This window comes from Struthio camelus, chromosome 4 (assembly GCF_040807025.1).
Source record: "Struthio camelus isolate bStrCam1 chromosome 4, bStrCam1.hap1, whole genome shotgun sequence".
NCBI classification, from domain to species: Eukaryota; Metazoa; Chordata; class Aves; order Struthioniformes; family Struthionidae; genus Struthio; species Struthio camelus.
In genome coordinates this window covers 47,039,903-47,064,434 of record NC_090945.1, presented here as the reverse complement: position 1 = coordinate 47,064,434, position 24,532 = coordinate 47,039,903, and the positions used below count along the sequence as shown (strand labels likewise).

At 36.3% G+C, this 24,532-nt stretch overlaps 1 protein-coding gene and 1 long non-coding RNA gene across 4 annotated transcripts in view; both read left to right on the top strand.

Moving 5' to 3' along the window:
- Positions 1 to 7,564, top strand: part of GLRA3 (glycine receptor alpha 3) — a 256,177-nt gene extending 248,613 nt beyond the window's left edge. For all 3 annotated transcript variants that reach the window (XM_068942519.1, XM_068942518.1, XM_068942520.1), the window contains one exon: positions 1,376 to 7,564. In XM_068942519.1, coding sequence (XP_068798620.1) covers positions 1,376 to 1,645 — 270 coding nt within the window. In that variant the 3' untranslated portion in view covers positions 1,646 to 7,564. The remainder of the gene's footprint in view (positions 1 to 1,375) is intronic.
- Positions 7,565 to 11,291: 3,727 nt separating this feature from the next.
- The window catches only part of LOC104145203 (uncharacterized), a 59,822-nt gene continuing 46,581 nt past the window's right edge, over positions 11,292 to 24,532 (top strand). Inside the window, exons 1-3 of the long non-coding RNA XR_011141025.1 lie at positions 11,292 to 11,407; positions 12,834 to 12,919; positions 15,815 to 15,976. This is a non-coding gene — a long non-coding RNA (uncharacterized lncRNA). The remainder of the gene's footprint in view (positions 11,408 to 12,833; positions 12,920 to 15,814; positions 15,977 to 24,532) is intronic.

Here is a 24,532-nt window from a genome sequence, read left to right as displayed (position 1 = left end):
AATTATCACGTAATCAAAACTTTAAGGATGTTTAAAAGTAATTTTCCCTTCCAGAACACTTTCAAATTTTCTGAATGGCACTAGTATTTTCAAACTGAAGAATTTGGAAGTTCCTATTTAAACAAAGTATTCATTTAGAAACTGGTAAATAAATTTTGTTAAACTTTGATTTTAATTTACACTAGAAAGAATTTTAAAATATCAAAGTTTCTCATATAAAATTATAATTGACTGCTGCTCACTTCTAACTTTTTTAATGCTTACAAAAGTGATTTTCCAAAATAGTTAAGAAATAACATATACATGCTACTTTGTCATACTTCATAAAAGCCTATAATCCTAAAGAAACTGGGTTAAATTAGATATGAAAAAAAGGAAACCTCGAATTTAAAATTAATTTTAAAAATGTGAATGCCCTCAAAATGACAGCAGTATGGTTGAGTAGCACAAATAGTGCAGGAATACTCTGGGATATATTTAAGTCTAATTTGGACCTGGCTTCACTGTCTATGTATTATTTATCTGTCTGCATTTCTACCTCCTTTCTACTTGAGAATACCTCTAACCAGGAGAGAGAGGTATAAAATGCATCTCCTGTTGGAAGCCACATTCAGATTCTTGGAATCCATGCTATGACAATATGTCTATCTTCAGACTATTTTTCTTTCTGTGCAGTGTGATTTAAAACCATATTCAATTTTTTTTTATAGCTCCCTGAATTCGGAATGTCTTTTCCAGTTTTCCCCTGGATTGATAGGCCAAGTCAGAAGAAAAATTTGGCCTTTAGTTTAAAATAAAGTGAATGAAAGCTAAGATAGTTGACATACTATTCTCTATCTGATGCATGCACAGGGAAGAGCAGAAATAAGGCATACAAATGATTAACTATATCAGTGAGAATCTTGCCTTTTTGATCACTGCATGTTTACTAAATGTGACCATCATTACTATTTATATAACGGTTATGCCTCTGGACCAGGATCCCATTTTGTTAAGCAATGCACAAAGGTAATGGCTATTGTCCAAAAGACCAATGTGAGATTTGCCCAGCTGAAGACAGCAGAAATCCACTGTAAATGGGGAAGAACAAAGCCGATCAGCAGTTGTGTTCCTGACTGCCACTAGATTACTAAGATTTCTTTGTTTCCTCTAAAAAGATTACAGATCCTATAAGCAAGTAGATAAAACTGGGCTTGTTGAAGTTGCTGCAATAGTTTTGGCAGAGACACTGATAAAGCCAGAATTTCAGCAAGTTAAACTGTAGATTCAAGAAGTCACTGAGGGAAAGGTGCAGCTCTTGGTACTTAAAGGCAAGAATTTTTTTTTTTTTTTTATTTATAGAGATCTTACCAGCTTTTTTTTTTTTTGGCAACAGGATGATGATGTAAGAGAAAGTCGGTTTAGTTTTACAGCATACGGAGTGGGGCCGTGTCTGCAAGCAAAAGATGGAGTGACACAAAAGGGGCCAAACAACCCCGTTCAAGCTGCACCAAAAAGCCCCGATGAGATGAGAAAGGTATTTATTGACCGGGCCAAGAAGATAGACACAATTTCCAGAGCTTGTTTTCCATTAGCCTTTCTGATTTTCAACATTTTTTATTGGGTAATTTACAAAATCATTAGGCACGAGGACATTCACCAATAACAAGATTAAGGCTTTTAGCACATACAGTTCTGGCTGGCATGTTCAACAGGAGGCTTTCTGTTAGAAATATGCACAGGAGTCATCAGGAGTGATAAAGGCATTGAGAGGAAAACAAAAAGGAACCTACATGACTTGCTTTACCAAGTCTCAGTGGAATGGAAGAATGACACCCAGAGAAGATACATCTGCTATTGCAGTTTCTACATCAAACTAAATATTATCAACTTTTTCCACAGCAAATCACTCTCTACTGAAGCTTTATTGCCAAGTGTTTATACATACTGTTATATAGTAGCATAATTGTACAGTACTCTGATGTTCCTTAAAATTTTTTAATTCTGGTGTATTTTTAATTATAAAATGGGTCCAGAACACCCTAGGCAAATCCCATAGTATTAGAGAATAGATTAGCATTTGTAACCCTTATTTCAATTTTACAAGATAATGACAGATTACTGATTTGAGTTTTTAGAATTCAAGGACTTTTTCTTGTTTTTAGAACAGTATCTGTGGTTTTGCAATGAGCACATTTGATGCATTTAAGTTATATTTTTTATTCAAAGCATTCCATATTATGGTTCCACTGGAAAGTGTGAGTTGAAATAATCTGAGAGACAGCACAAGGTACAGCTGCCAAATAGTGTGAATATCACTTGGAAAATATATTAAAATTTGCCAAGTAGTGCTTCCTGTAAAGGCTTTGTTTTTTCCTTTTAGTTACCTGCAAGTTACACTCACTTTGATAAATTGAAACTTAAAAGCTATTTAATCTTTTTTGTATTTTTGAAGTTTTTTTCCTCAATTAATAATTCAGAAAACTTTGGAGGTGGACAAACTGCATTAAAATCTTGCAATGCTCTGTTTTTAATTCAGTGCAAAAGAAACCCTGCAACAAAGTTAAAGGAAACAGTCATCAGCTCTGCTGAAATATTGTGAGGATGAGTACAGCTGTGTTTATGTACCTATATCTCCTATATGTTACGTACATCACAGAAAGTTTCATATATAGGTATACGAAGTTTTCTGTCTCATTCTTTGAAGTTTATTGACATGATTTAGATACTACTTAAGTACTTCACAAATTCAAAAAAAAAATGCAGTTCTAAAACATGGAAAAAAACATCCAGATGGTCTTTTATTTTAATTGAACCTCAGAGTAATAAATAGGGAAAATACTACTAAAACTGTTGAGAGATTTTTCCCATTTAGAGCTACATAAGTTATATTACTTGGTTCTTTGAATTATAACACAATAGATCACATTTATTGCATATTCTGTAAACACTTGCTATTATTCTCTACTGAAAAACAAAAATATGCTAAGATATGGAAATCTGACATTTAGAAGTACTAGGTACATTAAGTCCAGTAGCTGAGGCTGTTTCACATTGTAAAATGTTTTTATTTTGACCATGTTTTAAATTTTTGGTTCGTTATTGCTCAGAATGTGTATACAAAAGCAAAATATAGCTGCAGGCAAACACCTGGTGCACGGCCAAAGGCATGTTGCATATGAAGTAATAGAAGTAACCTTACCCTGCACTGAGGATTATAACAAAGCAAGCTTGGGTTTGGTTGGGTTTGTTATTTTTCCTCTAAGGATTAGTTAGAGAGATTTTAAAATAGCAGTTCTCTAATTTTGTTCAACTGCATCAGAAAGAAGCTATATAATCCTCTCTGACTCAAAAGCAATATTATTTTACAGTTTTGCTTCATTTATTATATAAAACTAATTCATTTAATTTTAAGTAATTACTGTTTGCTCACATGATGTCTTTTTTTTTTTAAACTGATTTCTTTAGTTATGTGTTCCAAAAAAATCCTGATCACCAAAGAATGTGTGTGCTGATCTATGTGAAGGGGTAGTATGAACTAATACCTGACATTTCAATTGAGTTATATTTATCTCCCTCAAACTTGTCATGAACTATTTTGTAAAAAAAGAGATGTTAACTTATTTTTACTTTCAGTGAAGTCAATAGTATTTTGCTTAAGGACTATTTGAAGTACTGGACCCATAATCAAGAGGCAATCATAAAACATTACATTAACTTTCAAGCTTATCTCTCTTCTTACCTTTTAAAATAGCTGGTTTCCCTCAATAAAGAATTCTTCATTGAAGAGATAAATACACAAAAAATGCTGGCCAGATACATAACTCTCGAGTTTTTCTGTAACACTTCACTTGACTGCCTGGTTCACATTGCCTCTTTCCCAATCATTCCATAGTCTAATACTACCTTGTTTGGAAAATGTTAAGAAACCTGAGTAATACAAGCTAAATAAATTTAGTCCTAATTTCTTTCTTCGCTGCTTAAGTGAGAAAAGATGTTCTCAGATACAGAAATGAGATGAAAGGCTTGAAAGTGATAAAAGAGAGATTGGATTACTGGGCTGGCAAATATAACAGGGGGCAAGAAGGAATGTAGAATTGTTGAACAAGAAGGATAAAATTCTTCATTCATGTATGAATCTATTATCTCAGTGAGGGGGAAGATGGTATGCTAATCTAAGGAAAAATTATGGTATGTGGTATATATACACTAAAAAGTATAAAACTACATTATAATTATTTTCTAACATCCCTAATGGATTGTTACCTATAGGCCATCACATAGGGAAGGTGAGCACACCCTATTTCTATACCGAAAATTTACCTGTAACATTCAGTCCTCTAACAGGGCATATTGATTAAAAGAATTAAATATATTTAAAACATTATGAAAACTCTATAGTTAGAATATTTTTGTATGTATTAAGTAATTCTATTAAGAATAAAAATATTTCAAACAAGAGGAAAAAAGTAAGAACCGTTCCATGATGGCGCTTTCAAATGTACAGAACATTTGGCATGTCACCCTGCTGCCCTGAAGTAAAGGTTTTTTATTTTGATATAATGGAAGGAAGAACTCTTGAACTGATGTTTCTTTATCTTTTACTGGAACTGTAATATTCGCCAATTTAACAGAAACCTTTTCAGTCCCAAGCAACTTTGTGCAAAGTCACACGGCAAAGAAAAAGATAAACGTCAGTTAAGATTACAAAAGACTTCAAGGCAGAAATACCAGCTGTCCACTAACCGACTATGGGAAAAGCCCAAAAGTGCCAACAGGCATGCCTGCCCTCTGCACAAAGCTAGAATCAACAGTAACTGTCATCAGCTATGAAGATTAGTGTGGGAGCTGATTCTTCTGCAGCTGTAAAATGAAGCAGCAGGGAATCAGATCAGGAAGTTGCAAACAGAGAGGTACTTTGCCGCATCTATCACGCTGCAGCATCTTTGCTCCAGTCCTGCACAAGGAGCACTGCAGAAGCAGAAGGATCAGAGAAATGATGCCTGAGGCAGATACTACCTGTTAGGACTTCTACATCTAAAATAGGTTCCATTCGGCAGGCTGGAGTAGTTAGTTCCTTGGCTCTCTGGAGCACAGGTCCTCAGCAAAACCACGCAGGGAAGCTTCTTGTACGCACAACCTTTGTGTGGCAGGCAACAGCCATCACAGCCTAGACCTAGGTAATTATTCACCGTAGGTGCAGGCTCAGTGCTATTCAGGTCATGTTTTCATGGCTTCCATAGGTTAGCCCTTTAGCTTCGAAAAATAAAAACACTGATGTTTGAAAATCCATGTGATGCACCAAAACCAGAGGATCTGGTGGGTTACTCCAGTAGTACAGCTGCCAAAGAGCTGGCGTGGTTACCACAAAAGAGAAATTCAGAAGCATGAGACTTTCTTACCACCCCTGCCCAGCCCCCAGTACCCCCACCATAGGCATGCCAGCTCAGGTGGAAACCACACGCACAGGGGACACTGCCTCACCCAAGATAGCCGCTGCAAAGTGTGCATTCGCTTGGGACAGCAGCTGTGGCTGGGAAGAAGCAGAACTGACTTCTTTTCCACATCATCTGCTTTCTTAATGGAAAGAGGAGTGGGGCAGGAGGACAGGAGGACATGCTGAGGCTACGCATAGCACAGGGGCCATATGGAGAGAGAAAGCCCAGAGCAGTGCCTGGAGCCTTTCACACGACTCTCCTTCCTGCACTAGAGAGTTATGTGGTCCAACCCGTATTACCCTTTGTAAGGTCAAAAATTTTCAGTTGCTGAGAGAGAATAAGGAAGATGCTTCATAAGTACAGCAGTTAAACTTACTTAACTCATACAGGCATCCTCTAGAAACTAGAGTACCAAACTCCTACTTAAACTCTGCATAATAAAATGCATTTTGTTTTAAAACCCTATCCAAATACCAGGAAAACACCTTGTCAAGCCTGAGGCTTGGGTTTCTGGGTTGGTTTTCTGCCCCTACAATGTTAATAAATTAGAAGAGACTTGAGGGAGATAGCAAAGAAGTGAAGTGGTGTTTTACTATTTAGAATTTAGTTATTTAAGATCAAAATAAAGTTACCTCTTTACTGTCCCCATATTCTATTTTTAATGGGGTTTTGGCTGCAGACGCTCATTGCTATTGAGGCAGGTTAGTGGAATACAGGAATGACATGGAATTTCAGGTTTTTAGTTGAATAAAGAGAATTCAAAGAAAACCAATCTATGTTATTGGAGCTTGTTCCATAAGCTTTTTTAATAGGCTGCTTTATAAGGAATCCTTTCTGAAGTGCGAGATATGATTCTGTTTAATCACTAGAAAGACTTATGTTTAGGCAATTCAGATGTGCACTTTACATTTGAGGAATAAGGAAATGCCTCCACTTTGCACTATAACCAATTACAGAACTGTAGGTTGGTAATGTAGATAAAAATAGAGTGAAGATAAACTGTGTAAACACTTTATATTTATAAGAGCAGGGAAAGATTAAAAAGTCTTCCTTAACCTTTAAAAATTAAAATGTATTATTTTTTAATCAAATTTTATATTAGATGGAAATGAATTTATTTTTACAGTACCCAGCCCAAATTGAGATGGTTGGTTGTAAAAGGTGATAGATATACTTTATGTGCAACTTCTGCTCTCATTTGAGCTTTTATTGGAATTAATCCAATCTAACAGAGCAGAATTTGGCCTTATACTGTGAAACTGCCAAGTGAGCTAATAATTCCTACGGGACCCCTGTAAGGTAGTAAAATAATTTTATCCACATCTTACTATACAATCATATGGTTATTTAAATGAGAACACTATCAGATCATCATTTTAAATGAGAACACTATCAGATCATCATGGCTTTTTTTCTCTTTTTGAGACCACTAAGAAAAATATAAATCACAAACTCAGCTACTTGTTAATAATAAAACAGCTATTCTATTTTGCAGTGGTTATAGAAAAGGTGCCTTCAGGCAACACGCGTCACCAACAGTAGTTACTGAAATATTATCAGTTCAGAAGGCTTGTGGAAGCAGGTTAGATTGCTAGAAGCAGTGGGTTAAACGCCAGAAAAACGTTGGCTCATCCTGTATTCTTGACGTTCTTGAACATTACTGCACTTCTTCACTTTCATCTTTGTGAAATATGCAAGAAACATTTCTTATGTTTGTATTTAAATGTATGACAGAGTGATGTTAATGGATGAAATGGACTAAAGTAACTACTGATGTTCCATGAATGTGTAATTGTGAACTATATAATAAGAAATGGTGCCATAAGCTTTGACAAAGTTTTAACATAACGTACAGTAGCTTGTGTTAGTGATCCTAGCTTTTTAAAGGCTACATACGGCAAGAACAAAAAAAATTACAATAGTGTACTTGTCTGTGATTTTTAAACATATTCTGCAAATTCCTTCTAGACAACATACAATGGCAATTTCATCTCAAAGTACTTTCTAGTAAAATTCTATAAATGTGTTATGCATGGATTTGATTAAATTCCTTTTTATTGTATTACAGTATAATATTGCATTTAAACTGACATTCTCTGCAGACAGAAGTGTTAAAATATGTGCAGTTTATGGTGTCAGTCATGTAACTCCAGATATTTTGTTCCAAAAAAAATAAAGTTAACTTTTTTCAGAAACAATGCAGTTATTTTTCTGACATTTTATGTAATGCGTTTAAAGTCACAGAAGGGACTATCAGCCTCATTGGAAAAAAGAGTAAAACCCTCATGAATAGTTAAGGTGTATTAGCATTTAAATATTTCAAGATTGAAAAATCTGAAAGAGAAGGAACTGAGTGCTATAAATTGTTTTATTATTCAGAATAAGCTTCAAAATACTTTAACTGAATTAATGAAATATACAAAGAAGTGTTTTAGGGGAAACGATGGAGGAGGGTAGGCTCTCAATTAGAGGTTTGATTTCCCAAGGCTTCCTTTACAGTTGTGGACAGAAAGAGGCCTTTACAGAGGATGTTCATAGGCAGAAGACTAGCTCCTGTTATGAAAAAAAATCCCATTTGGAAAATTCAGGTTATCCACGTAAGTGCCTGTTGAAACAAGTACAGCCACTTCAGAATAGTCCTGCTGGCCTTATTATCAAAAGGGCAAAGAATTTCATTTGGAGAAAAACAGCCTTACGGAAGCTTGATAGATATGCCCTCCTGAATGTTCTTTGATAGAAAAATGACTTTGACAAAACTCAAGTGAAGTAGCATATAAGAATCCTCTGAGAACAGCCTGAGTTCTGCTAATTTGGTTACAGCAGCATTAACACACTCATGAAGAGCATACAGGATGGGTCACCTCAGTAACAGCCGTGTGTCGCTGATGCCACTTAGGCTTCTGGGAATCTTAGCGCAGTCTCAGGGTAGATGCTTTGCAACCCTCTGCTTATGACAAAGTGGTACCAACTCCCTTCCCCTTGCTTTTCAAGTTAAGGCAATACAAAGACAAGAACTGTGGCATTTTCTCAAAAGTATCTCCACTATCAGCTACTACTAATTGAGTTCAGCAACATATGGGATAGAGCCTTATGAAATGGAAACGACTTAGACAAACAGATAAATGTAACCAGAGCACTCTGAGCCCATGCAGAGCTCCTGACTGAGCCCTCACATGTCCCACAGAACTGCAGGATCAAACCCCTGCTATTTAGGACAGTTGTTGCTCTATCAGGTTTTTAACCATCCTTTCTTCCCAAAAGCAAATAAAACCTGTTACCTTTGACCTTGTTCATATGCATTCACAAGCAACAATAGTATAAAACTACTACAATAGCAATACTTTCACACCAGGTGCACAGTTCCCAGAGCATGAAGATTGCAAGTGCACCCACCTGAGATATGCAACAAGCAACTAAACAAGAAGGTAGCTGCCAGGCAATGTGATTCTGGAGTCACAGAAGGAAGCAGTAACGGCTCCTAAAGAGATCAATATGTGATTGTGCTGCATAAACTATGCAAACCTTAACACAACATTCTGGAAAAATATAGATATTATGTCAAATAATAAACATACATTATTAATGTACAAACATGAACGTGGGTTGGACTAGATGATCTCCAAAAGTCCCTTCCAACCTCAACCATTCTGTGAAAGTGAGGTTAATGTCTGTATATAGCTACGTAATCATGTTAGAAATGAAACAAACATTCCATTCCATATTATCCATGCAGGGGATTTTATTTCTAGTATCCTACTCTCAATACAGGAGGGGTGAGAATTATGTTTGCTAGGTATCACTTTCCCCGAAAGGCTCTACCTGAGAGGCACTACTCTGAATTTAAAATCTTGAAAGACAATCCACCAAAGCAGCAAAATAGAAACAGAGAAAAAATTTCAACCTGTAAACAAATCAAAGATTTTCAAAATGTGAATAAAATACTTCCAAACCCTTAATAAACAAATATCTATATTTTATACTCAAATTGTTGCCAGTGCTTACATAACATGTTTTAATTCCTCTCTTAACAAGCCAAGTAACACACCTGACTTGTTCTGAAAACCAGTAGGTTACTTTATATATATTTAGCTCTATACAGATCCAATCTCGTTAGGCATGATCAGTAGGTATAGCCATTCAAACAATTGTTTTTAAAAGCACATGATACTTTAACTTGCTTCCCCTTTCATGAAGGCACGGTAAACCCCACGTAGGTATATTACTACAGAATAAGTCTATATGGTATTAGAATTAGGTTGAACTTAATTCAGAAGGGGAATATTGGAAATTCTTAAATATTATACTTAATTATATTATATTTGAAACAGGGGTTTTATTCTCCTCCTCATTCCTTGCTTTATTATACCAGTAATATCTTCACTTTTGAAGAAACTGTCAATTGAACCACAAGATGGCTCCCTCCCATATGAATTGGAGGAGGCTGCAGATATTTGCATTTTTTTTTGAGGTGATATACTTCAGCAAAATGAATTTTTCATGTATAAACTCCAAGCACTGACATTCATTATAGAACAAGGAAATGTATAAAGGGTAAGTACTATTCGTACTACAAATAACGTTTCATTTTTGAAAGTGATGCAGTCATCTTAGAAACAAAAATAGCTGAGATCTTAAGACCAAAATCCAGGGGATTACGACTAAATACATATATGAATATGTAAAAGTTTTTGTATCTGGCATTTTTATTTAATAATATATCCATTTAAAAACAGAAAATCATTAAATTATTTTTTAAAGAATTGGCTGATTGCTAACTACTTATTGCTACAGATATGACTGCCTTAAACAGAAAGCGAGACTCTGCTCCTAAATTCACTAAGGTGAATTCTACAGTTACTGCTAAGGTGCATGTTGTTAAGCTATAAAAAATGCAAAGAAGAAAGCATATTTTTTCATGTCAGTGAAAGCTATATATGCCCCTCTCTCATATCTGAGTATACATAAGCACGTATTACTTCAACAGAGGCAGATGATTTAAATCTGGAACTCAGTTTCCTTTGTGATAGCTTGTTGTGCCACCACCATCTCCCTCTCCTCACAGACTTTACCCTTTAATGTATCCACCAAACAAATATGGAAATAGCAGTAAGAGTACCCTGAACTTTGATCTGAAATGATCCTTTGAAGATGGAGTCTACCATTAACATCTATTTATTGTTTATCCTTAATTGCTGTAAAACTGATACCTTTTTTCTTGATTTAGATGCTAATTAAATAAAACCATAATTAAGACCGCTAACATTGAATCTAATACTAGTTAATAAATTACTTGCCAAATGGTAAAGAATTACATATTTAAGGTTCATAGCAGTTTTTACAACCTAAAAAAACACAATAAATATTGTGTTTGGTATACTCTTTCTCCAGGCTTGCTTTCCCAAATGATGACTCAACTGAAATATTTTAATGTAAGAGCCAACGTCTTCATATTTAATTGCATTGTCAATAAAAGCTCAGTTAAAAAACCAAGAAGAGTATATCTCAGTTCAAGAGGGAAACTTTTTGGTTGTACTCAAATGTGGTCAAAGGTAATACAAAATTGTTTATGTATTACCAGGTAGTTTTGAGAAAGTAACTTAAATGGAATGCTTCTGCAATGTTAAAAAATTGGATGGACAAAATGGGTCATAACTAAAAAATTGTACCCATACACTATTCCATTAACATTTTCAAAGGTGTTGTAGCCTCTTTTCACTAATCTCAGACTTACTTAAAGCCAAGTAACTTACTTTGCATAGAGTTTTGAGGCAGTAGCACAGCAGATGCTAGGTGAGGGAACTGAAAAGAGGTAACAGGTTTCTCCTCTCCCTCCCTATCTTTTCAACCCAATAACTTTTCATCGCACAGCAAATCTGACCATCTGGCAGGACGGGACCTACTTGCAAGACTTCACCCAGCAGTTGCAGTGCAGGGCAGCAGTGGTTTGAGTCCCACCAGGGCTACCGTGGCACAAGAAACTCAACATTCAGGTAAGATCCTGATGGCATCAGATGACTCCCTTCTGATAGCCCCTTATATCCTGCACTTTTTGATTTTTTTTTTTAATTAATCCCCTTACTTCTTAATGACATCTTGGGATTGCTTCTTTGATTTGAGAGACTGTGTGTTCCTGCGTCACCTTCTGACATGGAGCTGTGTATTGACCTGGTTTGCTCTCCATGCTCCCCTTCTAGTTATTTTTCCCCTTGGATTAGCATCAACATTTCACTGAGCTGCTCTGCTTATAGTACAGTTGCATTGTTTTTCAGACAAATTCCTAATATATTATTTTCATCCATGACATGCATGCTTGTGCTCCCACTCTGGCTCTCCCTATAAGGGAAAACATGGCCCCTAGTTAAGATGCAAACGTATCATCTCCTCTGAGACCCTGGGCAATCGCTTGGGATAAGAGCTACACAAGAATTTAGGTGTTTACATCCCTTCCTCATCCCGCTCCTTCCTTCAGTACTTAATGCTGGGAAAAGCTCAAGCTCAAGCTCTGTTTTTAATATTAGCCTTTCCAAGGTGCCTAAAAGTCTTCCACTAACAAGCACCTTCCTCACACTACAAAATTTCCAGGGATAAAGCTTACATCTAAAATTGTATCAGACTTCATGAAATTTATTTATTCCTCTCCCATTTCTCCTGAGGCGCACAGCTCCTTTGGGATGTCAAGAGATTGTCCAGAAATCTCTGTAAACACAAATTCCTACACACTGTCTATTCCTGCCCCCCTCTCATCATCTCTGCTGAACTTCTGCTCACTCAAATACAACCATATCACACTTTTTAATGCTTAAAAGATGGCTACAGGGTAATTTCAAGGCACAGCCAATATTTGTGATCTATGAATTTTTACAAGGTTATTTAACCATTTTAAAATTGAAACCGAATGTTTTTCTTGTAGCAACCATAGCAACATATCCCACATGCGTCTTCTGGCATGTGCAGAACTATCTAAAACAAAAATATTTTTCCAGTATGATAGAAAGTGTTTACATTTTTGTTGCACATATAAGTCTTCTAACCCAGGGTCAAATTGAAGCCTTCAAAAATGTCATTCACTAGTAAGCATACAAGTCCAACCTACTGTCTGTTTAACCCTGCAAGATTTTATATGCTTCCATAGCAATTTACTTATGCATCACAGTTCTGCAAGTCCAGATAGAGTAGAGGTATCTATGTTCGTAAAAATGATTTGAATGTAAGAACTCACAAGCTATTTTTAAATATTAATTTTGAACAGAACAGGATAAAATTGACTTCTATGTAAGACTGTCTTATCAAAGCATGATCTAACTTTCATAAAAGGCACTGGTAAAACTTATTCAGCCACAGTAAAAATGATTCTGGGGAACTCTCCTCCAAAGCTTTATCTGCAGCTTTCTCACTTCTATTAATGTACCCACCCAGATGTTCTAGAGCAAAAGGAGCTTGTAGCAGGAATGAAGACAAACTTTGGAATATGTATTGCAAGACATCACCCTTACTGAAGTGCGGTAAGTAGTTTCTTTATTTTATTTTTTCCAGAGGGCATTCATTTGATACTTCAAGGTGCTTGTAAGTGCGCTCGCTGCAGAAGGATACATTTCCAACAGAATTGTCCACCCACATAATGTTTTCACAGAAGTATATGTAAAATAATTGTGTTTGAAGTCTTCCATTTATTCTTCAAACAAATATGAGCTTGAATATAATAAATAAGCACTTCTTGAGGAAGATTCTACTAGGTTTACTGCTAGCCTCTATTAAAAAAAAGCATAAAAAGTGGCATAGCATAAAGTAGATTGACTTATTACCTAATGTTTAACCCACTAAAGGAGAGAAGATTAGCATGTTAGAATTTGAAGCCTGTCACAGGTTTTTGAGAAGAAAATGTATAACAAAAGAACAGGCTTTCTTATTTGCCTTATTCTTACTTTCTGAATAATCATAATGTCTTCCAACCCTGGCAGCTTCACTGCACATAATTCAGCTACCTGAGGATTCAGAGAAGTCTTTTGAGGAGTTACAGACCCTAATGTCATTTCCAAGTAGGAAAATCATGGAGGATATTAAAATCTTATCAATGTTACAAACTATGCATCCCATCCTGTCTTAACCTATATAAGGTCTCATGAAAAAAGATATCATCAGTTTTCCAAATGGCCTAGCAATAGTTCAGTGAATGACAGTTTGATCAGTGAATGACAGTTTGTTCTGATGTTGAAGCATTCAGAACTTAATATCCTTGATACAGTTTTAGTGACTGGAGTTTCTGTGAATCTGGTTTGGACAAGAATTTGTTGTCAAGCCTGCCTGGGTAGTTCCCAATAGCCCTGTTCTATGGGTTTGAAGTAAATGGAAAAATGTCCAAAGCAATTGGATGAGGCTGACCTACCTCTAATAAGAGGCTGTTATATATCTTATTGCAGCTGGAACTTTAATTATTACCTTTCCAATGGTAATTGAATCACCAACTTTGACATAAACATTTTTTGCTTCAGATATTAAACAAACATTCTGAACTCAAGGAGCTGAGCAGATTATGAGTCCTTTCCAGGGTTTAACTGTTGTGTGCCTGTGAGTTAATTAGATATTAAAATAAATTCTGTTCATAAGAATAATGAGCAGCAGAATCTAAACCAAACTTGAACATCTGAACTTGAATATCTCTACAAATATAATTGCCATCTTACCACCCTCACTTCAGCAGCAGTCCAATCTTGCTCTGCCTAACGCAGGTGAGAATATTTCTACTGAATTCAGCAGTGGCTGGGAGAGGCTTCTTTAGACTTAGACTCATACATGTGTAATTTTCACAGTTTAAGTTATAGGATAATATTTTAAATAGTAAAAAAAAAGGGAAAATAGAAATAATTATGCAACATCTAGAAACATTAGAAAAAACCTTCCATTGTAAATCTTTCTTCCCTTCTATGCCCCAAACTTTGAGATTCTGAGGGTGAAAGCCTATGGGACTATGTACAGGACTATGTATTTGTTTGTGCCATGCCTGGACAGAAAATAAATAGTTAGCATACAAGTCAGAACAAGGAAAGCAGAACTTACATATCTTAGCCTTAGACATCTTAATTGAGTGCCTAAGTGTTCTGGAAAAGATCATTTCTTTTTATTTCTCCTACCTCAGAGAGGTTCCAAAACTATTCCCAATGGTTTATGACTTTTGTTCCATTCCCACTTTATGGTCTGGACTGAAATTTCCTCTATCAGCCTTTTGCATCAAGCAGAGGACATCAGCTCATGCCTTTCCATGGAGGCCTGAAGGAAAAGGTCTCTGGAAAGTACTCTTAGTTAAAAGTAATCTTTATTAAAACCTTTGAGGGAGAGGACTCCTTCAGAACCTGGATCTCTTGTCCAGTCAGACGCACTGGAAGAGAGCAAACTTTATTGCTGTTCTGAGTCCAAACGCATAAGCTGTCTCCCTGGAGTTTCTGTACTGAGAAAAGATGGAATGAATTTGCAGAAGTGATGAAACAGATTTTACTTGCATTTCCCCTGCTGAAGAAATACTCTTAGGTGGTCTTGCACTTTTCTGAAAAAAGGTGTAAAATTGTAGAGACCTCATTTTTCCCCAGCATTCCTACACTCTGTTTCCAGTTCCTATATACGAGATCTCTACCCATTTAGCTGCATTAAAACGATGTCCCTCAGATTATCTATCTAGACTAACAAAAAGAGTATTTTAGCAGGTTTATACTACTCTGTAGATAGACTGTGGAAATAAGGCAGACTTCCACCACGCTTCTCTTGTGAGATAAGTTGATTCAGAAGGGAAAATAGGCAGAAGAATAATATGTAGATGTATTACCAGTTTTGTCCATACAAGAAAAGTTATAGAAGGTAATTAGACTTGAGTAGTTAATTTGAATTCTAACCCAGCTAGCCAGACTCCATGGCTGCATCTACATGGTTTTGAAGGCAGAAGAATCAAAATAAACAAAAAGTGTTTATTCAACAAGTACTTGTAATTAACTCCATTCTGAAATCATGTAATGAAAGTCACATCTGACTTGTGGAGAACAACAATCTAAGATGCAAATATTAGTATGATTTACAGAATGATCAGAAAGCTATGAACTGAGTCTCTTTGTACAGCACCCATGACCCTAGTTCTATGAATATTTAGTGTGTTTTACAGAAGGGAAAAAAAACACAAAAAAAACAGCTACAAAAGATGAAGAACTCAATTCTCTTTCCTGTTTCTCGGGGATGACTCCCACAACATAACTGGAATCGTAGAAGAATAAGAGAGGATAACTTAGGCCTGATTCTGATTTCAAGAATAACCTCATTGTTATTTGTCAGACTTAGGGCCACATCCATAGTGCGGATACTAAAATACATTAAGTAGCTTCAAGTCAAGGTGCCTCCTATTTGCTCTCCCTCCACAGCCTCGTGACTCATCCATTTTGGCTGCATGGTAGTGACGGCAAGTACTGACTGAATCTTTCACAGGACTCATATGTATCACATATCACAGAAGTATCATGATGCCAATAGCTGCAACCTTATTTCAAACTACAAAAGGACAGAGCTATTTGGGGAGGCTGAAGGTAGGTATCTGTCTTTCTCAGAGCAACCCTCCTTTTCTCAACCTCCTCAGTGAGCTAGCACTTTTCTCTTGGAGGGCTTTCACCATGCGCGTAGCCTCCGGTGTAAGACAGACCTGAGACTGCCTTCATTTCTCCCATGCCACAGTGTTATTTTTCTGTTCCAGTTCTCCATAAAATATTCCTTCAGAGAACCTAGAGCTCCCTGCATGCTTTGCTGGTAAGAAGTGATAACTTGATCAAGAAGATGGAGGACTGTTCCCACAACTGCTGGAGTGGACTAGCCATGCACAAAACAGTGCCTAACCTCCTGCAAAAAGAGCCAGTAGGAGGAAGCAGGGATATAGCAGGATGAACAATAAATAGCGAGGCTGCAATGAGCCAGGCTGGGCTGCAAAGAGAAAGGCACAGACCATTGCTGCACACACAGCAATACCGTGATACTGTTGTCAGTGAATAGTTTTGGTATTGTTCTGTTGTACATATAGAATTGGAATACTAGTATAGTAACAGCAAATCGCTGATTACTGCTGCTCAAAGCTGGTAATGATTCATTACTCCTGCAGCTAAAAATGCAAGTCATTTTTAACAAAAGTGCCCCAGTAAGAATGGTGAATAACAGTCAGACATTCTTTTCTCTCCTTCAATTCACCGAAAGATAGCAATAAAGAATTCCTTCCATTTCTCCCTTCCAAATCTCTGACCACTTTCTTAAAATATACACACACACACACACACACACACACAGAGCCACTAGCTGGCTGAGTTCTCGTGTACTAAGGAACGTTCAGGCATTTAGCATTTCATACGAACCAGATCTGTTTGAATAAATGGTTTTTATCACTGTGCAAATCAAAATTTGAACAAAAATTCATCCTGACTTTTTTAAAATCAAATTAAAATCCAATTTCACATCAAGTGAACTATTTCATTGGAAATAAAAATACTTTTTTTGCTTTGTTTTCAAATAATATAATTCTTTGAACTAAACTGAGTAAAACTCCAAATAAAAATTCAGCTTAAAATCTAAATATTCCTTAAATAAATGTTTCAGTTTAAAAAGAAAAATGGCCTAAAGCCATTTGAGCAGATGCAAATTCCTATGTTCATTCATTGTGCTTAAAATTTGCGTTGTAAGTGACAATAAAGTCACAAGGGTAATAGGGACTTCTGCTTTAAGATAGAATCAGCTACATATGCCTCGATAGACACTTGTTAAACCTGTTTTTAAAGAACTTAAATGATTTTAACTCCACTGCACCGCAAGGCTTTATTCCATGACTTCATTATTCTTGATTCTAAAAAGTTTTTCTAAATATGTAATTAATTGCAACAAGATGGTATTATAAGGCTATTATTTTTCAGTCTGTCCCCAAGAAACAAGGAAAATAACTTATAGCAGAGAGGAAAGGAGAAATGTATTTACTACATGCCTTCTCTACACCATATTTCTTTAGTCTTCTCTTCTTTAGGACAAAAAAAATTCCAGTTCCCTTATTCTTTGCTCACAGCTCATATCTTCCAGACTCAAGACTGCTGTTACTGCTCTCTTCTACGTGCTTTTTGCCAGTCCTCATTCCATCTTGGAGAGCAAAACACAGAACTGGACAAAGTATTCTAACTGAAGCCTTACTATTGCCGAGTAGAGCAAAGCCATTACTTTACGTGTTTTGAATATTAGAGTTCTATTTATTAGAGTTCTGTTTATATATTTTCTTTTTAATAACAGCATGCCTCTGTGGGTTCACGTTCAGCATGCGAGCCATACTAATCCACAGATCCTCTTTTCTGCATAAATACAAGTTAGCTTGTTGTTTTGCTTACTTGAGCAAAACGTTTTGCTCACTTCTAGCGTGAAGTGACATGAAAACAATGTAATTTGAATCTACTCCAAGGAACAAGAGGCCCTTTTTAAAATTCCTTCCCCAGCTTCACAAGAGCTTTCAAAATGTTTTAAGACTGTCAGTGTTGGTAGAGCTCTTCCCATCAATAACAACAATGTATCCCTGTCACAGCTGAGGTACACATTATTGGTATGCTGTAATAATAGTGCTTTTAAGGAAGAAAAACACTTCTAGAAATATTCACTTGATGCAATTTTTTGCTTACAAAAAATACAGAACATTTTTCCATCCTTCCCTTTTCACATATGTACACTCACAAGCCCAAGTTACTTTATCATACACGATGCAGAATTCTGTTGCTGTTAGCGTCTTGCTAAAATACTTTCAGCGTATCATTGGTGCCTGGGGAAGAGGATTTTCTGTTGTTGAAAGGAAAATTTTGTGATAAAAATTGGAGGAACATTTTAGGTGCAGCTCCCCAAAGTATTTCAGCGACATGATTGCAAAACCATTTTGGAGAGAAAGCAAATTATCTGCAACAGCTGTTTAAGGCATGTATACATTTAGTTCCCAGTCTTACAGCAAGCAGCTCATGCAAAACTATTGATTTTAATTGAGATACAGAGGATGACAGAAAGTCACTAAACTGCAGGGTCAGAGTCCAATAAAACAAATAAATTACTACTCATTCCATTAATCTCTAAATAGTTGGTTTATTCAAAAATTTCAAATAAATTACAGCTACAGATTTGTTTTAAATGAACTATCTTGTTTGTTTTTTGTAGCTGATTACTTTTAGGGAAAATATGAGAAATCCCGAGTAAGAAAATAAATGAGAACATTATCAAGAAAAATAGTGACTTCTGTAGAATAACTGTGGAGTTTGTTACTGCCAAATCAATTACCTCATTTCTCAGGAATAGCAACTCATGGTCAAGGTAAAACTTAATAGCCTCATGGAAACAATACCATTGCAACTGACATTACATAAAAACTGTGAGTAATGTCTTGCTCAAAGGATACGCACCTTTTTCTGAACGTGTCCTTTGACTTTTCACTAGTTCAACAGCCAAACTTTCAGCTTTTCATCTGAAGTTTTTAATGTTACGACTAATAAGGAAGAAACAAACAATTCCTGAAGAATATTTTCAAAGGATTAAATGATGGACAGCTTAGGTATATATTAGTATTTCCTATAGTAGCATAAATATTTGGTATACATTTAATATCAAATTGCTTTATACTACCAATACTGGATTTATTCACCCGTTCATAACTTAGGGTAACTTCTGATGAAGGCTAGTTCCCTGATCTAGTATGGTATGGATTCCCTGGACAGTATAAACTACCATTATACTAGGTTTTTCTCCAATAACATGTAGACTTTCTGAAGTACATTTTATGGATTTCTGAGACCACAGTTAGAAAATTCAGTGAAGCTTGTTCTTTTATAGAGGCTATTTGGTCAGCATTCATCTAGTAGGCTAAGATCTACCTTAAAAATATCTAATAAGAAGAGAAAGTTTACTGCTGCAATAAAAGACTTCAGTGGCAATCTACAGAAATGGTAATATAAGGGTATAACTTGTGACTAGTAAGGATGAGAGATTCATATAAAGAAATGAAATATTAGTCTTTCAGGAGGCTAGAAAACATGCCATCACTGGGTAAAGATAACATTGTCATCATATCTCACAAGTGAAGGAACAGAAAATAGCCATTTCCATCAAACAATTGAGATGTTCTAACCTATTTTCACATGAGTATCTAGATAAAGCCTCCAGGAGAATCAACTACAAGTGGAGCACATTAATTTACATGGCATGACCTACTGCAGCCTGACAATAAAAGTATTATGGATTTTGGGAATGGCTTTCCTTCCTTTGGAGGTGTTGATGATCAAAATATGAACCAGTCTTTCAGTTTATACTGCTCAGCACCTATTGCTCCACACTTCCATTAATCAAAGTGGTTCCTATCCCCCATGGTGCTCCAGGGTACTTTTGCCTGGGGAGGGTGGAGAACTGATATTCAAGTCAAGTATGGCTTTTTAAGGTTTCATACTGTCACCTGCATAGAACCGCTTTAAGACAAAGAAATGTTGGCTCACTCTATTGCAACCTCTTTACATTTCCTGTAAATGAGAATCAGCCATTAGCCATGTGGGAAGAAAGTTCTGTGACTACAGTCAAAGAATCTTATCTCGATGCTATCCCCAAAACTTAATGTCACTTACGGAAAGACAGATGGACATGCTGAGTAGAGAAGCCTTTACAGAGCCCGGATTCATGAAGTTTGTAGTATTGTCACAGACAACTGTCTTTAAAGTTATTTTTCACTAGATTGCTCTTAAAGAGAAAGAGGTATTGAAGTTTTTGAATAACTGCACTGACCTAAAATGTATTAAATATAGCACAAAATTTAATATTCTTACAGTTGGGTTTACAATATTTCTAAGATTCTTCCCTCCTCCTCCCCTTTTCCCCCCTTCCTGTTGCTAAGGAAAACACGAGCAGAATCAATACTTATTTTTAAAGGACATTTTTCTCTGGACTTGCCAAACTATTCAACATGTCAGGAATTATTACAGTTATTTCAGACAGCACACGGAAAAAAAAAAACTAGATAGTCTTCCAAAATCCTGAATGTCAGCAGATCCAAGCGCTTCCTTTGATATAATTTCAAACATCCGAGAAATGTTATTAACCCAATGTTAAGGACTTCTAAAAGCATTAAAGAGGCAAGAAGTTACTAGGCCTGATTCTCACTGTCTTTCATATAATCTAGTTATTAGCTGTGTAAAATGTGTAAGCAATAGGATGCTAATTTTAGAATTGAGAGATAGGGCAGTGAAGTATGTCATCTACCAAAGGCAAGCTCTTTGGTGTCAGCTGGAGGCTGACTTCATATTACCTTGCTCAGGTTCACTGAACCAGGCTGTGGGAGCAGGAGATTTCTTTATTAAAGTACTTTCTAAATAAAAGTCATGATATATTAATTGATGAAGATGAATCATCCTTTTGCTTCCCTCTTCCATATCAATTGCATCTACGACTGCTGAGTGAGAGAGGGAGTATAACATGTGCCCTCTGGAAGGCAGAGCAATTGGCCATGAACGATATATTGAGAATTCTGAAGTCTTGAGAAAACTCATTTGGTTCTTTTTACCTGAATTTATTTATTTATTTATTTTACTAACAAGGCTCTTTGTTTTAAAAAGATTTATCAGTTTAGAAAGAGCTACAGCTCTTTCTGCATGTATTGTGGTTTATGCTTAATGATTGTTACGGTTTACTACATTTATTGAGTTATGAGACAGTGTACTATTTAGGCAATGCTATACCTACAGTGCAGAAAGAACAACCAGTTCCTTTGAAAAAGGAATGTAGATAAAATACATTATGAAGTAGGGTAGAAAGTATTCCCCTGCCTGTGCCCCACCTCTGTCTCCCCCCTCCCCTAAGTCTAGCATCCATATATTTACTTATACCTTATCCAAGAAGCTGCTGTGGTTTTGACTTTGCTCTTTCACGTGTTTGTGACAGTATAAATGACTACTCGAATACAAGGTAATAGAGAAGAAGTAGTGCTGGTTGTCCCTGGGGACATGTCTGGCAGAGACCCTTTAATCAAAAAACTGAGAGGGTGTTGCTGTGAGGAAACCTCTCTGAGGACTGGGAAATAACATCTGCTTCAGAATTAACTGCAACTTCACAGTAACTTTTTGCTATTTTTTTAAATAACTATAAATAAAAGGAGATAGAGCAGAGAGAGAGAGCATTAACTGGTTAAATTTTCCACGTCAGGGTGAAACCTCAATAGAGAACTATTACTCTGAAAATGAAAATTCCCTGGGTGGTTCTGTGGTCCTGTCGTGCCACAGTCATTATCAAGTCATACACATATATAATTATGGTAACAAAAACTCTCCAAAGCAGATGTAGTTGATTACATTACATTTTACAGCTGATGCCCAGTTAATCCTTTGACTTTTAAAGGCACAGTGGCAGATCAGCATCACCAGTACACAGCCTACGACAGCAGTTTCTGTAACTCTCTCCATTAATGTGCAGCTTAAAATTTCATTTCATGACTTCTAAATACAGCTATTTGTAAATACATAAAGCTGTTTCTATAAACTTCTCAAAAATACAAATGAAGCAAAGACTTAACTGGAACACAAAAAGAACAAAGTCAGAATGGAAACAAGATGACTGCATGAAAGCCATGTCTTAAGGCTAGACTGAGGATAAGAAAATTCTCCAAAACCAAGCTGCAGTCTACCTTGCAACAGGAAGCAAAACACACAGCAAGTGCTCTTCAGATATGTATATACGCATCCATAAATTTATTCTTATATATTGATAGGTAATAAATATATAAAAAGATGAAAGAATACAGATTAAATTAAAGATGAGAAAAATTCTAAACATGACTTCCCACATTGGGAACATATTTAGCCTCAGTTTTCAGTAGGGATGATATAATAGATTATGAAGAGAAAAGACAGACAATAGAAATACAAATACAGACATGGAAATTACTGAAAGAAAGCTCTACTCTAAAAGCATCTTGGTTTTTACATTGCAGTTCTTACTGGAAGCAAAACTTAAGGAATTGCATATAATCCCACTCCAAGAGGGAGGCAAAATAATTCCATCCACTAAATACAGAAGAGCTGTAAGAAGAAACTGCATGTACAATAGCCATCATTTTTTCAAATGATGGGAGCAAAAGTAGTGGCCTGGAAAACTACTGGCTTGCAATGCTGACAAAAGCACACCTAGATCTAAAGCAGATTCCCTGGAAAGGGAAAAGACATGAAAGTAATGGAGGAAAGCAGGACAAGCCACAACAGGGAAGAACAAAGACAAATCACATTGGGAGTTCTGACAAATAATTTGATGAGCTATGCTACCAGACAAAGCTAAAGCAGCTCTCCTCTGTCTTGACTTCCACATAGCAGTGCCCCAGGGACAAGTATTTGTTAAAATGGATGTAGCAGCAGAAACTGTACAATTTTAGTAGTATATTGAGTAGTATATATGGCTAGGACGAAATGACCAGTGAAGTTCAATATTTTCATTGAACGGCCTGGCACAAGTGTGGCCTGGTGAAATTAGCTGATAGCAGAACTACTTGGTAGGCATAGTCAGTATCCACATAACAAAGTTCTTTCCATAATTACATTACTGAAAGGAGAGGAAATAAGCTGTAAACTGAGAGCTGGCCAGTTGCAAATGCCCAAGAATGACCTGATGATGATTACAGGGTGATGGTAAACTGTTGTGTGTGTTGCAGGTGAGAAAAATGCAATCCTAGAATGCATCAGCAGTCACACTTTTATTAGAAATAGGTCCCATTCAGCTGCCCTGGAGCAACTCTGAACACATATTCAGAGGAAGACTATTGGGAGTACAGGAAGAATAGGAAATCTTTCTTTCTTTCTACTTTATCTATTTAATTTGTTAACAGAGGCTGCAAAGGGTATATCACTGATAACTAGAAACAGGATTTCCTCATAGTCCTGGTGAGGGATGAACTCCAAAACAAAAAAGAGCTCTTTAAGCAAAGAAAGACAAGCTAGAAAATAGAAGCAGACTTCCAATGAAAGCAATAGGGGTAAAAGCCTTCAAAAATAGAGCTTCTTTTATAGAACAGACTCTTTGATGTGATTGCCTACAACAGAATGGGATTTCACTTGATGAGTGTGAGTAACTTCCTTCCAGTACATTGTTTCTACTGCTGTGCATATATGCATGTGTGCATGCAGCTAAAGCTTCTAGTATACAGAGAATATCTGTTACTGTATAATGCATTTTACCCCGACACTGTATTTAATCTAGCTGTATTCATGTGAACAGTAAGTAGAGATACGTGAAAGGTTGCCTAGTAATTAATTGTCATAACCTTTTGTCACTGCAGAGCAAAGTATATACATTGGGTGTAGAGCCCTGAGTCAGTATTTTTATTGACTTTAAGCTGCTATACAATATTATTATTATAAAGACAACAGCAAAGCAAGAACAAATATATATTTCCAGGAACTAGTTAGACTCAAGTGTACACCTGAAAACCAGTATATAATTCAAAGGTGACTCATTGGGGCACCAGCTTTTGAGAGTGTATTCAGTTTCTGCTGTGTCAGACTTCCTATGTAGCCATAAGAAAGGCAAGTAGTACCTATTTTTACTATTTTGGGCATAGCATTGATGGAATTACTAAAATCAGCTCTAGCTTGCTTAGTACACTGTGCACAGCATAATCCTCAAGAGAGTATGATAAAAAAAATTAAGTCAATCCATCAGCTCCCTGATAGCAGTGGGTGGTCTCATTCCTTCCACTCACCTCCCCAGTCCCCAGATACCCTGTCCTCTCCCTCGTACCAGCTCTGTGACCACCACTCTGTGAGCCAACTTAGTTCATTAAGCCAGCTGAAAATATTTGTTTAATCAGCAAAAACAAAGAAGGTACAGTCAATTCTAACAGCCCGAAGTCAGAAGCATGGGAGACAAGGCTACAACATCCTTCAGGATAAAAAGTTCAAGTGGTTCAGTGATCTGAAACTGTATCCACAGTCTTCTCTTAAGAACATCACAGATTTTTTTTCATCTCTTTGGAAGTAACATCATCTTCAAGCTTCTTAAGGGCAATCATTGTGGTAAAATGCTAATGAGCAAGAAGGGATGATTTGCCCAGAATACCTAAAAATGCA